The 17,413-nt window shown below is 40.4% G+C and overlaps 1 protein-coding gene across 1 annotated transcript in view; it reads right to left on the reverse strand.

Moving 5' to 3' along the window:
* TMEM245 (transmembrane protein 245) overlaps nt 1-17,413 on the reverse strand; it is a gene marked incomplete at its 5' end in the record, with an annotated part of 95,990 nt that overhangs the window by 29,906 nt on the left and 48,671 nt on the right. The window contains 2 exons of the mRNA XM_082480041.1: nt 5,038-5,183; nt 11,815-11,937. Of these exons, the coding sequence (XP_082336167.1) occupies nt 5,038-5,183; nt 11,815-11,937 (269 nt within the window). The remainder of the gene's footprint in view (nt 1-5,037; nt 5,184-11,814; nt 11,938-17,413) is intronic.

A 17,413-nucleotide genomic window follows, 5' to 3' on the forward strand; every position in this document is an offset into this window, starting at 1 on the left:
CCACAGAGGAGGAAGGCACCTCCCAGGAGGAGAAAGCGCAATCAGCGGAGGAGGAACGTCACTCCTCATGGCACAGTGGCGACTGACCTCGCTTCTGCAATCAACGGCACACAGCGCATGGCTGTAAGCCCACGAGAGAACGGCGTGGAGCCCAAGCGCATCTGCCTGCCAGGGAGCAGCCAGCGCAGTGAGGTGGATAGCTGCTCAGCTTGGCATGGGATGCCACAGAGCCGCTTCCCGCAACCATGGAGGAGGAAGGCACCTCCCAGGAGGAAGAAGCGCAATCAGAGGAGGAGAAGGAGGAGGAGGAACATCACCACCCATGGCATAAGTGCAATTGCCCTTGCTTCTGCAATCAACAGCATGCAGCGCGAGGCCGTAAGCCCACCAGGGAATGGCACAGAGCCCAAGCGCGTCTGCCTGCCAGGGAACAGTATGAGACCCAGGCATGGGAGTGACCTGGCAGTCTACGCACTGAAGAACAATGTGGAGCCCATGGGTGTCAATCGACCAAGGGGTGGCATGTGGCTAATGGCTGCCAATCTGCCAGACAGTAGCGTGGAGCCCATGGAGGTGCATTCACCTCAAGACCAAGAACCACCAATACAAGTGGGTCCACCTGCCACAGGGGTGACCTGGCACTACACCAGCGCACCCTAGCTGCTTCTGTGAGTCCACACCAATGGCCTCACAGGAGTGCCTGGCCAGCTCCCTAGCAGCAGCCCAGCCTCTGCACCCAACATTAGCTGCGAGACAACGAACTTTGTGGACACATCCCACAGGCTCACTTGCAACATCTCCCACCAATAAATACTTCTTTTGTTGATTGTCAAGGGTTGCATGGGCCCTTCTGTCCTATCCCCCCCGCCCGCCCCTCATGAAGAGGTGCCCTCTCTTCTGCACCGAGTCCCGAGGGAGAAGGGAGGAGAGGCCCTGGATTCCATCAAGTTGCTGCCTTCTCCAGATGGCAAGGGACACCCACAACCTTGCAGAAGGTGGCCTGTACCACTGCCACCCAGGCCCTAACTTCAGACCCTCACCAGCATCAGACCCACCACTGGCCTGAGGCACACCACCACTAGCAGCTGCCCCACAGGTGGCATTTGTCCTGCTGAGCACAAGGCAGTGGTCCTCCCACCGTGTAGCCCCCATCTCCTGTCCATGCCTCACCCATCTGGATACCATGGGAGGCTGTGTCACGGGCCGTGCTAAAGGCCGAGTAAATGGCAGTCGCTGCTCTGCCCTTGTCCTGCTAGGACAGTCACCTCCTCAAAGCAAGGCTCATGTTGGTCCCAGCACAACTTGTCCTTGGCGAAGCTGTGCTGGGTGTTCCCTGATGACACCTTGTCCTTCCTGTGCCTCCAAGTCATCTTCTGTCATTCCCCGCTCTGCCATTGTACCGCTAATCTAGCCAAGCAAGCTCTCAGGTCACACATGGCATCACTTGCCCTTAGAGAATCCCTGCTGGTTCCCACCACCTGTTATGTGCTGCCTCCCTGCTGTCCTGGATGGACAGATTTTCTGTCAAAGACCGGGAGGGCATTTCATCCCATGACTTGTAGCAGGTAACTCATGGATTGCCTTCAATTTCTTTAAAACTGCTTCAGTGTCACCACAGCTGCATCTTTTTTTTCCTCACACTACTCAAGCGCAAATTTAATAGCTGAGTTATTGTGACAGAAACAGTCACGGAATCACGAAATTTTCAGAGTTGGAAGGGACCTCTAGCGATCACCTAGTCCAACTCCCCTGGTAAAGCAGGATTGCCCAGAGCACATTACTCAGGACTGCATCCAGGCGGGTCTTGAAAATCTTCAGAGAAGGGGACTCCACAACCTCCCCGGGCAGCCTGTGCCAGTGCTCAATCACCCTAACTGTAAAGAAGGTTTTTTCTTGTATTTGAATGGAACTTCCAACTTGAGCCCGTTGCCCTGTCACTGGGAACCACTGAAAAGAGCCCAGCTCCATCCTCCTTCAACCCACCCTTTAGCTACTTATAAGCAATAATAAGGTCTCCCCTCAGCCTTCTCTTCTCCAGGCTAAAGAGTCCCAGCTCTCTCAGCCTTTCCTCATAAGGGAGATGCTCCAATCCCTCCGTCAGCTGCCCTACGCTGAAGTCTCTCCAGTAGTTCCCCATCTCTCTTGTACTGGGGAGCCCAGAACTGGACACAGTATTCCAGTTGTGGCCTCACCAGTGCAGAGTAGAGGGGGAGAATGACCTCCCTCGACCTACTGGCCACAGTCAGATTCAACACTTGGCTCAAAATAGGCTGGAAAACTGTTCTTACCCCAATACACCTCATACATCAATCTGCATGAACAGGGAACTGTCACTGTCTTAGCAAACTCATCACCAGGGAAGCTGGAAAAATACTTATAAAATCTATAGCTACTTATAGTCCAGACCACAAAAAGCACAACGCAGGTCCAATGAGAGAAACTGTAATGTCTTGGTTCGATTAGGTTGCTGGATAACAGCTTCAAGTTAAGGGATTTCTTGAGCTACCGAAACCATTTGCTGATTGTCCTCCTCTTCTTTCCCCCTTGCTCTTCTCCTCATAGAAGAATGGCAAAGGACACAAAGGAATAGACCTCCTTGATTGTATCCAAATTCCCCGGTGCTTTACATGAACACATTTTAAGTAAAAGAGCAACAGAAGTGACTGACAACATGGAAGAAGAGTATTTTCGTGTCATTTGGTCCATGAGCAAGAGAGATGTAACTGCATCTCTTTCCAGAGGGAACCCTGCCCTCCAGACAGGACTGATTAGATGCACTCTTGGCTTTGTGCACATGCTATGTCCTGATGATGGGTGATGGGAGCTGGAACACAGCTGGTGACCTTAAGATTTATAATCTGATCTTTCTATAGTTTTGTCAACTTGAATGCATGAGTCTTTTGAGGCGGAATTCATGTTGTGTAATGCTGTCACAGTCCAACGATGAAAGTGACTACAGAAGATTCATTATTTGGTAATTCATAAGACAAATGAAGCCTCTTCCATCCTACTACCAAGCATTAATATCCATTTTACATGCCTTTTATAGATGAGGTGAACAAGCCATTTTTAGGTTGCTACTCCTCTAGCAACAACTCATCTTCAAAAACAAAGGACAGCTGCTACTTTGTGACAAAAGAAATGGCTTGTAGTGGCAATTGCTTTTTGTATGGCAACAAAGTGAGCATGCATGAACTCACGGGAATTTGTTACTATACTCTTCATATTAAGTATTGAGTGGAATGCAAGCTAATCTAGAAGCATTATGATAAATCCTTAGGTACAACTGAGCAAGACAGAGGAACTTGTGAAAATCTCAGAAGCAGCGTTCCAAAGAACTGAAAAAAGGCACCAAGTACAGGCTACTCCAAACAAACAAATATGAATTACCGATTCAGGCAACCTTAGTGAACACACAAACTGAGTATGTCAAGCAGCTTCACATTCCACATTTTCTAGACACTGCCTTTTTCTCATCATATTTGCAGTTACTGATGCATGCTGTGTATTTCCTACTCATTTTCCTGTGGTTCCTCTAACAGTATTTTCCTTCTTTCCACCATTCTAAACTCTGAGAAATATCATGGGTCATAGACTTATAAATTTAAAATTGCATTTGATGCAATCCTCCTTGCAGAGTATCCATGCCCAGAGGAGCCATATCCTATTTTTTGACACTGTCCCCCTTTACCAAGGCCTAGAGAGAACAATTTGTGAGACAAGTTTCAGTTTCTAAATCTGCTCGCATTTGTCAAAAGAGATAGAACCGAGACATTAACCATGTGATCAATGAAAACTCAATACCAGTCACTCAAGAGAAGGGCTATTAACTTTTTGGTAGAATTCCAAATTTATTGCTTTCTACCTGGATTGACCTTTCATTTCAAACAACTACAGCAGTTACCACTGTTGTCATGATATAACCTTCTCATTCTTAAAATGTACCCAGAAACAGCTTAATTACAGTAACAGGTAACAACGCTCACTTGTAAGGTACACCTAAGAACAATGGCAAACATTTGGCAATGAGTTTGGAAAGCAGTATTAACAGATTGCCAGTTTAAAGGCTATTCATGTTTTGTATATGTGCACAAGATGACATAGAAAGTGGTATAAGAGAACAGTTGTATAGAATTTAGCATGGAATCTGTTGGCTTTGCCCAGTCCATCAACATTTTTTGAAAAAGTGAGCTATGACTTAAATACCTTATTTAAAATCCATTTATTACATTACCAACATGTTAGAGTTTCAAGCTGCTAACAGGTGAAAGCTAACAGATGAATGAAATGCATTACTGTACCACCCCAAAAATTGCTTTATTGTGAAATCTCAGTGAACCATATTTTAAAAAAAAAAATTCCTCCTTCAGTTACTGTAGTAGTTTAGACGTGAAATATAAGAATGGTAATTAAGTATGAAGCACTGGATGTACTCTGGAGTTGCAGTACAGTAGTGTTTTAAGTGGGATAAGGAGAGCTCTCCCCTGTTGCTCCCTTCAGTGTAATCTGGTTCATGGAGATCATGAACTAGATTTCTCTCAGATGAAACTGAACCAGAAAATGCACTCCAGAAGCCTATCTAATACGCTCCAGCTGCAAATGGGTACTTAGTCCTCAAGATCAGATGAAAAATAGTTCAAACTAAGTAACTGAAATGTGTGCAGCACAGGTGCCAGGTCCTCCATGTCAACTGTTTTGTTGTATGAAACTGCTCGTACAAAGCTGCACTAGCATTACTGTCAACATAGCTGCAAACACACCGCTTACTGATGGGTTAGGTTTGTCATGGGTGTTACCAGTTTTATAAAATACTAGTCTTCGCTACAGCACAGACCTCTGAAATTTTTTTAGGCAAGTCCAATCGAAGTGCTCTTTTAACAATCAAGGGTAAATATCATCAATGATAGGTTCTTGAAAATCTTTTGAGGTTTCCAACTTGTCTTTGAAACACAAGCTGTTGCAATTGCTAATTATTTCTAGTTGAACATCAAATTTAAAAAAGAATTTTCCAGAAAGGGCAAGAAATCAACAACATACCTTATAGCTTCCTCCACAGATTGGCCAACTATATTTGAGGAGGGACCTGGCTGAGACAAAGGTGTCAGGCTTATCACCCACTTTACTGGCTTGTAATACTCATCACTGGAACTCAATAGGTAGAAAAGCGTGGTCAGAAAAATCACCTGCAAAACAAATTGGAGTTTTAAATTAAAAGGCAATAAATACTTGCCAGAACTACAGCATCCAGCTGTGCTTCAGATACTGAACTTCATTGGAAAGGTACAAAATACTATTCCACAGGCTTGGATTTAGAGAAACAAACAGAGCTAGAAGAACAACCTTCTCCCCTGCTCCACAAAAGACTTAACAGTTACAGCTAAACAACATGAAACTTTTAGCCCTGTTCAGCCTCTTCCCAAAGTCACATCTAGATCAAACAACTAGAATGTTGATCTAGATCAATATTGTAGTTGGGTTTTTTATTTTTTCCATCATCTTTAACAGATCAAAGAATTGCTGAATACTAACATCTGTTCTTAAAAACAAACAAACAAAACCAACCAAAAACTGCCACATAAATTTGAGTTGTCTCAAGAGTCATTATGCAGCTGGATATCAGGTATGAATTAAACAAAAACTCAAACAGAGAATTTACAATATTTAGTAGGCTGACAATTCTGAATGAATACTCCTTCTGTGAATTTGAAGATGAGTCTCGGATGTGATGGCAGTTTCATTGTTTCAGTTTAAAGACCAAAAAAATACAATCAGATTGTATTAGCTCCCTGTATGTTGCCATCCTCCACGTTTTCCTTATCTTCCTGTTAGTGGACTCAGCATACATCACAGAAATGTGTCTACCTTGAAACAGAATATCTCAAAGAAGGAAAATATTTGGCTTATATTTGCTTCATCTGCAAGCCTTAGATCTTTTTTCTTTCTTCCCAAGACTACGAAGAATTCTTTTGCTTTCCTTATTTCCAACCTACTCGTACGCTAGAATAAACCGCATCTTAATCTTTCGATAAGCCAAACAGCCTGACTTCCTTAAGTCTCTTACTTTCAAGCATTTTATCCAGTCTGTGGACACCTCATGCCCTTTTCCTGCATTCTCTCTGAACATGGTCCAAAGAAACCCCAAAAGCCCACAGACAGCACAATCTACAGTATTCCATTACCAGTCTCAAGAACGCCATCCATTTGTCTCTGTTCCTAATTTATTTCTACTCAGAGAAATGTTACTACTACTTCCTCCCCACCCTCCCAGCCTTTAACCTGAAAGTCACACTTAGCTGTTCACCTACTGTGACCCCTTTCCAAAATGTCATATATAGTGTAGGCTGTATTCCGTCTTCCCAGGTGTGTAACTTTTGCCTTGGGTGACAAACCAATCTAACTACTGAAAGAAGTCATTACATCAGCACATTTAAACGGCATACTGCTAACATTCATTTTGAGATCATAAAAAAAAAACAACCCTGTATTAGGCCTTGGTTTAACAGGAAATAATCCAGTGTCAGTAGTGATATCAGCTATGTTTTGTTGCAATTTCAATCTTAAGACTTGAATCAGAATTTAGCATCCTCTGTAATGCTGCAAGTAAGGTTATTTTCTCCTTGACAGGGCCTGCCATTTCTCCTAAGCTACTGTAGTATTTCCTCCTTTGGCTACAAACCTCCCTGTACTGAAGCAGGCATCCAGTGTTTTGTCTTCCTTCCACTGGGATCTCGCTACAGATGATCTTGCAGTGCAGTTTTCAACACAGAAAGCAGCATATTGCTCTAAGTACAATATCCACTCATCCTGACACTCAAAAAAAGCAGAGTGAAAAACAGCTCCACTGGCTCTTGTTTTATTAGAACAGCCTCAGTTAACTTCCGAAGATGTTGCCTTTTGAAAAGAATACTGCAGCCAGGGAACAAGCAAATTAACTGCAGCAAACGGGCAAAGCTTGATTCCCTGTGGTATGAGAAACATCCAGGGCTGACTTGAGACAGGCTATGAATAAGAGCTGGGGATTAGTTCAAATGGCAACACGCACAGGCCCTGTACTCACTGGAAAAAGCTGTTCTTCCCCAATGCTTACAGAAGAAACTTGCTTTCTTAGGGAGTAACAGCACACCAACATACACATACCCACCTGAACTGTAAAAGCCACAGTGACAGCTGGGGATGAACAGCAATGGAATAAAATGGTGTTAAACTGAACTACAAGCTAGGAAAAGATACAAACCTAACTCAATTGTTCTTAAGATAAGATGCATGTAACCACAGCACCATACAAAATCAACTGATTTTTAGATTATCTACATTTTGGGAAATTAACAAATTTGCTTTAGCTCAATAGGTACAGGAACACAAAAAGAAGCAGTAGTTACAGAATATAAGAATTTGTTATCAAGCGGCTTGCTGACTCTTCAAACGAGCAGAATAGCCTCAACAGCACATTCAGCAGCAAAAAGATATGACCTACCTGATGTCAACTGGAGTCTGAAAGTTTTCAGACCACTTTTACAGGCTATCTGAGATTTGAGACATTACCTAAATTGTTTCCTAAGCAACAATTCAAGATCCTGCTGATGACTATGAGGAATTCATGAAAGATAATAGGATCTTTCCATTGTTAAACAATTGATGGATTAATATTTCTTGCTGTAAAATTTGTTCTGTAGCCCAAAATGTTAAATAGTCTAATGGGGGGGGGGGGAATAGACTGAATTCAAGGAGAAAGCTATGGGTAAATAATCTTTACTAAAATGGTAATTCAGCATTTCCACATATGTCAAGAAACACATGACTTAATTGCTTGTGTGTCAGGTCCATAGACTTGGGAAATATTTTTGTATCTGCCTTTCACACTTAATTTTCTGCCCAAAAGCTTTGTTCTTGGCTTTTTTCCTTTTTTTTTTGTTTGTTTACAGTATCAAAAATTTGCCTATTCCCTGCAGGACTGCAGATGCCCATCAGCCAAATGGATCTTTTCTCTTCCAGTCTTTGTAACAGAGTATAAGCAGAGTGTGTGTGTGTGCACATGCATGTGTGAGCGTAAATGTGTGCATATATATATACACTCACCAAGACATATATACACATCCATACAAATGTGCGTGCTGATAGGAACTTATATGCAGAAGTGAAATAGAAGGGGCACTCATGTAACTAATGATCAGTTTTCAAAGACCTGTTAAGGATCTGAATACAGTCTTACTGGATCATTGATGGGTATGCTACAGAGATTACTTCCTACTGACTGTTTTGATGGAAGATCTATTTTTCAAGAGAGGTTCTGAACAGTGTCTATTATTTCTATGTTTTAAAGCACAATTTTTTAAACCATTTATCTAAATAAAATGCACTATTTTAATTTTTATTCAAGACGAGTAAAACTGGACTGAAATGTAATCAGTTGAAAAGCTAACCACTTCAGGAATTATCTTGTTGGAAAATTTAAATTAGTTTGTGCCACTGCGAACTAGTAAAAAACCTTCCGTAGCAACTAAGAACCCTGCAAAATGAAAAATGTAAGAGTACAGCTAAAGCCGGAGTAGTGCTTCCTTTTAAGCACAGCTCTACCTAGGCATAATTTAAAAGAATTCCTTCTGCTTCACATTTAGAAAAAAAACTTCCCTCAGTAGCCCATTAAATACATCTTTTGTTAAGACATGGCATTTTCAAGAGTGTCAGCTTTTTCAGCTGACAGTACTGGCTGGACCATAGCAACACAGAAAATGTCTTCAAATGCTGCCTGCCTAGCTTTAGAGTTCAGTCAACTAAAAATCTAAAAATTCTGCATTAAAAAAAACCCTGCATTTAAAAAAAGGGGAGACGGGGAGAGGATATTGGGCCAGGCGGCAAAGATGCAGCAACTCAACTAGAACAATCAAGAACTCTGAAACTATTTGCCTTCACATTCAAAACAAACTCTATACAAAAGCTCTTTCTCCTTAATGGAGAACAGTGAGAGTTTTCCCAGGAAACCATGAACTTCTTAATTCAAGACTTTCCAAAAGAGAGAAGAAAACAGCTCATGCTGAAATCTCAGCTTAAAGATATCAACCCTTGGAAAGCAAATTACTGAAAAAAAAAAAAACAACCAACCAACCACCCAAAAACATCTCGCTACACCAAAAGATGTAAGCATGCCTTGAGATCCCAGAAGAACAAGAAGGTTACTGTTAAGGTTACTTCTAGTCGTCTTCTCCTTACTTGGAGGGTTTGTTTCTTTATCTCTGAAGGAAGGAATGTGAGCAACAGGTAAACCTAATAATGACATAATACCAACTGGGATTCAGTAACAATGCACATCATAAAAGTTAAATCACTGCAGTTTTTTTATCCTAGGGTCACATCTGGATTTTTCTCTGCTTATTGCATTAAGTGGCTCCATCAGGGGAAGGAAAAAGAAAAAAGCATTAGTAAAAAGAAGCATTTATATTATTTCTACAAGGACTCCACAAGAGTTTAGCTAAATTATCCTAAAAAGTACTTTAAGGCTCAACTAAATTCTCAAAACAACTACCATTTTCTTTTACTTATTGCCCTGAATAACAGACTTTATTAATCTTTATTTAGTGCAGGCTATTTACTGAATATCCTAAATTCAAGTCCTTTCTCTTTCACTTATAAGCTGTTAAAGAAAACACACTAAACACTATTAAAACAAGATCCATTAAGTTATCTTTTTGCGTTTTAAGAAAATCTGTTTAGTTTTTGTAGCAAGAACCTTTATGAAAGACTTTTTCATAAAGAGGAGAAACCATGCCTCTGAATAGACAAAATGGTGTATGAAATGTACAGTGCAAACAAGACACCCTCCCACAGCATTTAACAGCATTAGTAACTACTCTTCAGGTAGGCATGCAAATTGTAAATGCCTTCAACGGAGGTAGTTCATACAGTTACAGGAACACCAACACTTATACATGACATTTTCTGTGCTTAGAAATAGAGGCAAGCATAACCCTTTACCCTGGCATATTTGAAGTACAGTTAACAGGACCAAGTTATTCAGTGACTTTTTGCCTTATTTCTTAAAAGTTGAAGTATTTCTAATTTATCAGTTCTGCTGTTTGTATTTCAAAAGCTACCATTATCAAGCCTCTACAGAAAGAACCAATACATGGATTAAAATAAATATTTCCTATATATGTAAGAACACTAGAAGTGCAAAATGGAAGCTCATGGTCAAATCCAAGAAACCAAGAATGCAGGACTGATGGGTTTTGGCAGGGAAAGCTTTATATGATCATTTTTAAGTAACGTGTTCAACCTGCAACAGAAGTAGAGGAAACAGAGTAGCCTTTAGGGCATCTGATCTTTAAAAGAATTCTAACACAGCAGTATCCCAACTAGCTCTGCTAAACCAGCTGACTGCACAGTGCTCCAGCAAGGGGTGGGACCCTGCTGACAGACAAAAAAGGGAGGATCACGCATCAGGGCAACAGTGTGTAATGAACTTGGTATAAGCCATTAGCCATCTAGAGCTAAATTTTGTGCCTGAGCAACAAGTGCATTGAAACCATCTGCAATTATTATCCAAACATGTCATTTTAAGTAACTTGTAAGACACTATTTTCAATGTATCATCACAGGTGAAGTTGTGGACTAAGGAAGAAAAGAAATGAAATATTCCCTTGCAATCTTTTCACCAACTCAAAGATAACTAGAGAATAACAAAATTAAGTGGCAGTGATGATCAATTCAAGACAACCATTCCATTAAGTCTTACTGTGAACTGTTCTTTCTTAAATTTTGAAGAGAACCCACACAGCTGCCTTGAAATGCTGTTAAACATTATTTCAATTTTGCAGCTTTGCCTACAAGGACCTCCCTCCTGAGCAAGTATCAATGAAGGCAATGAAGTTAAACTGGCAAAACACTTCACTTTCTAAAAAGATGTTTTTGAATCCTGAACCAAAACCCAGGACACAGATTTTGGTCAAGCTTCCAAGATCAGTATTTTTTTTAGTTAAAACAGGAAAAATTCCCAGGCCGTTGTCCGAGATTGAGATGATCACAAGCTTTCAGCTCTGTTCCAGCTATTACAGGTTGTTTCAGGAGGTTTTTATTTTAAGTAACAGCTGTCACAGCAAATGAGAAGAAAGAAGTTACATCTACCATTATAAATTACTCCACACAGCTGTGGCATTTAAAAACAAAAGAAACTATAAACATCTAGCTCACATAATACACTAAAAATTAATACATCCTTTAAAGAAAACACCTTTAATAAAAAGGTTTCAGATACTACTTAGTATAGGCTAACATTAATATGAATTAACTTTGCATAGGAAGCATTCTGCAATTAAGAGCTCACAGAGGTTAAATAAAAACAACACAATAACCCCCTCATACACATTTGCTGAAGACACTTCATTAAAAAAAGGGAACATAAAGTAATCCTTGTGAAATAAATACTTTTGCTGACATTTCCCTGTAACATTTCCCCTCTTCTGACAGCATTGGCTTGTTTAAGGATATGTTTATAAGGACATGCCATTAGATTTCAGTAGTTATGTAGGATATCACAAGTTACAGCTCAGTATCTTCAAGGCCAGGAACAAGAGTTTTCCATTAATAGAACGGCAGGAAGACTGCCAGCTCCTTGATGTGGAAGTTACACAAATCTTGCCCTTTGCCTAGAATGCCCCCCAAACAACAGATTTTAAAGTTACAAAATTCTTTTAAGGTTTTGCATTAGATAAAGTTAGAAGATATTTTCAACACTTTAGGTTTGATTTTTCATTGTTACAATATGTGCAATTAGGATTCTTCAGTAAAAGGGACCATGTAAACCAATGATGTACTACTTACCACTGAAAGCACAAAATTGAGAAGAGCTGTCCCACTATGGAAGAGGATTGTCACCAATGTTGTAACTGTAGTAAATAAGAGGCTCACATTGCGACTCATCACTATCCACAGAGACTCCAGGATCTGGAAAAGGAGTGGGAAACAAAGACAAAGTCAGGCACTGGATTGTATTAGCTAGAACAGGAACAGAGAACTGCTTACAGAGCGACTCATCGCCATCAAGTCATAAAAAAAAAAAAAAAATCATCTTTTAAAAAAAAAAAATGGTCTTCTTTTGCTCCTAAATTACAGCAGGTAATATCAAATGAAAACGTCCACTTTACCAAAGACGAGTTCCTAGGTAGATGGTTACAAGGTTCAAGAATTTTTCTCCCAATGCTCAAAATTACTTCATTATGTAAAATTGCAAAAAATCTAGATGCAGTGACACTTGTTTATTGTGATTAACATCACCATCAATTGAAAGCAGATCTTGTCTTGGGAGAGAAAACTCATCTTTTCAAAAGCAGAAATGCTAAAATGTGAACAACATGGAGTAACATCACAAGGTAAAAATAAATCTGAAGACAGCTTCAAGTCAAATAATAGAATAACTACTTTAATAAATTTGTTTTAGAAACATTTTATGTTAATGAGATGCATAATTCTTATAACGTCTGCAGACAACTAGTCAAGTTGTGATTTTGAGTAGGGATGGATGCATCAGTTAGTCACGCAATTACAGAAAATAAATCAAACAATGCTAGACAATCTATTAAATTTTTTACTGGCTTGGGGAACTGATTGCTTATAGCTACAGATAGCAAATAATAGTTCCGAGATGTGTCTTTAAACACAGAATACCCACTGCAGACGAACTACTTTATGTATGGATGCAGGCACATCAATCTGAATAGGGCAGCGACTTCAAGAGACAGTAAGGACATAAAGGCATGGCACAGCATGGCATATGGAGGCATCCTAAACGCAATGTACAGTAGTTTCATAACAAATATTTCATTCAGAAGGAATACAGTAAGAATATATTAGGCAAAGTGATTCAAACATACAAAAGCAGCAAGGTTACAAACAAAAAGCTATACCTTCTTTCATACTAATATAACTGGATAAACAAACCATTAGCACGAAGTGTGCTGTTAATGAAAGTCGGTCTAGCAATGTTTTGTTTTAAAGATTAAAACTGGCTTGATTTATCAGTCTTCTAAATGGTAGTCACAGCAATTGTTATTTCCCTCCCTTGCACACCATCACATGCAACACATCAGCTGAGCTGATATTGGTGAGCAGTTCGCAAGGCAAGAGGCTTGTTCCATCTGCTACAAGTGAGCACACATCTGGTGGGGGCTGGGAAAGTTTCCTTCAAAATAGTATGTTCCTCCAGTATAGGTAGTATTTGTTTAACGCTGTCCCTAGAAGCTTTAGTTATCACAAGCATTTGCTTTAGAGTAAGTGTGGATAGTGCCTTCTGTTCAACTTTGGTATGTCTTACGAAAGCAAGCGCATCTTTTAGGACTCATCTCCAGCTACAGAGTAAGTTTCTCTTTATGCATATGTACCACTAAAATTTCAAGACATATGCTTCTCATTGCTAGGATGAGATGACAGACATAGCAGACATTAATCATTACTGGATACAGTATCAGAAAGTGCTCAAATACTTCACTAACAGTCACAAAATCAAAAAACTAGTACCTACACCTAAGAGTTCATAATGCCATTTGATTCCCAGAGCATAGAACAGCTGAGTTAGTCTCAGTTACTATGCATAAACAATTTATAATACCTTGCCAGCTGAGAACAGTTCTCCAAAACACAAAGTGAGAATACTTATACAATAATGATACTTTTAATATTACTGTTACTTAATAACTGAAAAACACACCTCTTTCCCCAAAACACTGCTTTGTAAGTAGCCTTAAGAGATCAGTGTTTAAAAAAAGCTACAAAGCTGTAAAGAATTCAAGACGCCCTTATGCACCACACTGTGATATGTCATCATCAGCATCAGTTGCTCTGCCTTTCCAGTCTGTCACAGGCAAGAAATCAAAAGTGCATTTAATGCTCTTAGCCACCTAAGGTGTCCTATTCGCCACTTAAACTGGCCAACACCCAAAAGCAAGGTTTAAAAGGCACTTGAGCAAAACAAGTTATTTGCTGAGAACTTCAAGTCAACAAACTTCTGGAAGCCACATAAATTCATGTACCTAATTTGATTATAGAGATCATTAACAGATTTATAAAGGAATAAAACTGGACACAAAGAGGTATTTGGAACAAAAACTTGACCTCCTCTACACCTTTAATTTTTTTTCCTTTCGGAAACATGTATCATCCTGACAACTCCTGACAGCAACAGAACAAGTCAATAAACCTTTAAGGTAAAAGGCAAGCAATGGATTTTGTGAAGATTAATACAGTATGCACACGATCAAAGGCTTCCTGCTCCAATTAAAAGTTGATTTCCAAATAAATGTTTACCTGTAAAGCTCTGGGCTGACCCTTCATGGCTCAACAGCTTGTTTTTAGAAAAACACCTTTGCTTGACCTTTACATGAAATGGAGACAAAACAGCAACAGGAAAAAAAGACTATCCTCCAGCATCACGCCTTTGACTTTCTGACTGTGAAGAAGCCAACTTCTTCTCTAAAAACACGAATCAGATTGAATTTCCCCAAAACTGAAAAAAATATCACCCATTATGAAGAAGAGAACACCAACCCCTGAACGCTTACCTTACTAACAAAAAACCATGCATGGTAGTTGAATCATTACTGAAGAACGGACTGTATTAGCTATAAACTTAGATTACTTGAAGAAATTCTCAGGGTCAGAGAAAACATTAGGATATGTGGTAACTCAGTGATGTATTTGAGAAACTGACTTGATTAGGAACACACAGATCAGTCATGCTAAAGGCATAGACAAGAGAAACCTAACTGAGCTGAAGTTTGCTGTTTACATCTTAATGTGAGGTATTCTGTCTTCCTGTCTAGGAAATCTCTGAATGAGATACCAGCTGCTGCTGTAATGATGAATATTCTCGTGAAAAACCAAAAAGATCAATTTAAGGAGACATTAGCAATGTCTCTCATACCATCAAAGGAGTTATGAGTGATCACTCACAGATTTAGTCAGCAGCAATTTACTTTTTCAAGGTTTCAAGGCTTCAAGACATGGAGAAAAAGGGTATGAATGGAAAAGCAGGTGAGCGGGGAAGGAATGAGGCTTTATTATGTTTCAGAAATTAAATGTTAATAGTCATGCTATGTACTGCATATTTCATTGACCTGAAAAAACTATGTTAGAATGGAGCACAGGGTGCAAAGTTCAAGGTATTAATGAGGATGCACTCCAGTTCTCTCCCCAAACTAAGAATAGGGTGAAATAAACCCCGCTTCGAAAACACATCACTGGATAAACTGGTTTATAACACTACTGCTTTTACAGAATACAGGAAGAATATGAAGCTGAAAGGCAGCAGCGCTCCTAATACCAAAGCTTTGAGAAAAAAGCAACTGATGATTTGGAAAAACTTATCTTCATATTAAATCTTCAGGCAATTTACATGTTTATAGAGTGAATTACTTTAAAATAATTAAGGTCTGTCTACATCAAACTAGAGCTAAGTACAACTGCTATAATGAATAGCAGATTTTGAGGGGGGTACAGAAGTCTTCTGTGCTTTATCTGATACTCATAGTTAAAGTACTGAATTGCTGCATACTGTTACAAACTAAATGAATGCCAGTAACTCCCCAGCACAGCTATACCAGTGATTTAATTATATGCTTTCAACTCTCATATGAAAGTTTCCACTACGGGAAAAGCCTGAAGTGAAACACTTTCATCTGTCTTCTTTTAACATTTTTCTGACAACAAATGCTCCTTCTCTTACTAAAGAGGATGAACACTTCCCTATGATTTCCATCAATGGAAAGGAACTTATCTGCTCATGATTGCAATATGACACTGCCAAATAGCTGTATTTTCAGAGCTCATCTGTACTACTCTGAAATATTTCGGAAAGCCTCTATCTATGCATAAGTATTTATTATGTACAAGCAGTGTAATCTTAGTTTATTCTTTTCCAAAGATGGATGAAATCTCACTATAGCTGCATATACACACACACTTCTTTACAGTTATCTCATTGTCTTTAAATGGTTTGTGGTTTAAAAAACTGCCAGACCAGTTTTGGGACTGTACTGTGTCTTGCTATATTCTTAAGAATCACAGATTAGCATCGATTTCAAGTGTCCAAATGCATAAAAATCATAGAACAGTTTGGGTTGGATAGGACCTTTAAAGGTCATCTAGTCCAACCCCCCCTGCAAGGAGCAGGGACATCTTCCACTAGATCAGGTTGCTCAGAGCCCCATCCAACCTGACCTTGAACGTTTCCTGAAATGGTGCATCTACCACCTCTCTGGGTGACCTGCCTCCAGTGTTTCACCACCCTCATTGTAAAAAATTTCTTCCTTCTATCTCGTCTAAAAGTTTAAGAGCCATTGCCCCCTGTCCTGTTGCAACAGGCCCTGCTAAAAAGTCTGTCCCCATCAAGTACTGGAAGGCTGCAATAAGGTCTCCCCAGAGCCTTCTCTTCTCCAGGCTGAACAACCCCACAACCCCAACTCTCCCAGCCTGTCCTCATAGGAGAGGTGCTCCATCACTCTGACGATCTTCCCAGCCCTCCTCTGGACCCACTCCAACAGGTCCATGTCCTTACGCTGTGAACGCCATCAGCCAATTCCCTCAGGACTCTGTGATGCATCTCATCAGGTCCCATAGAATTCTGTATGTTCAGGTTCCTCAAGTGGTCATGAACCTGATCTTCCCTTACAGTGGGAGGGACTTTGCTCCCCCAGTCCGTGCCTTGCTGCTCATTCACTCGAGAGGTGTGGGTAGACAGATTGCCAGTGAAGACTGGGGCAAAAAAGTTGTTGAGTACCTCAGCCTTCTCCTCATCCATTGTCACCAGTTTGCCAGTCTTGCTCATCAGGGAGGGTACGCTTTCTTTGACCTTCCTTTTCTCGCTGACATACCTGTAGAAGCCCTTATTATTATTCTTTGCATACCTTGCCATGTTCAGCTCCAGCTGTGCCTTGGCTTTCCTGACACCATCACTACACAATTGGGCAGCATCCCCATACTCTTCCCAGGGCACCTGTCCCTGCTTCTGCTGCCTGTGCATTTTCTTCTTGCCCTTCAGCCATGCTGGTCTCTCGCCTTCTTTTCCTGATTTCTTACACCTGGGGATTGAGAACTCTTGCTCTCTATGGAAAGCAACCTTAAAGATCTGCCAGCTCTGCTTTTTCCCTTGTCCCTGAGAGCAGTTTCCCAGGGGATCCTATTGACTAACTCCTTGAAGAGCTGGAAGTTTGCTTTCCTGAAATTCAGGGTCCTGACTTTACCCTTCACCCGATCCCTAAGGACTGCAAATTCCACCACTGCGTGATCACTTAAGCCCAGGCTGTCTCCAATCTTGATGTCACCAAGTAGCTCACTTGCATTGGTGACCATCAGGTCCGGTATCACGTGTCCTTTGATAGGGCTATCTATTACCTGGCTTTAGAAGTTATCCTGAATGCACTCCAGGAGC

The sequence above is a fragment of the Vanellus vanellus genome (assembly GCF_965231255.1).
Source record: "Vanellus vanellus genome assembly, chromosome: 2".
Taxonomy (NCBI): Eukaryota; Metazoa; Chordata; class Aves; order Charadriiformes; family Charadriidae; genus Vanellus; species Vanellus vanellus.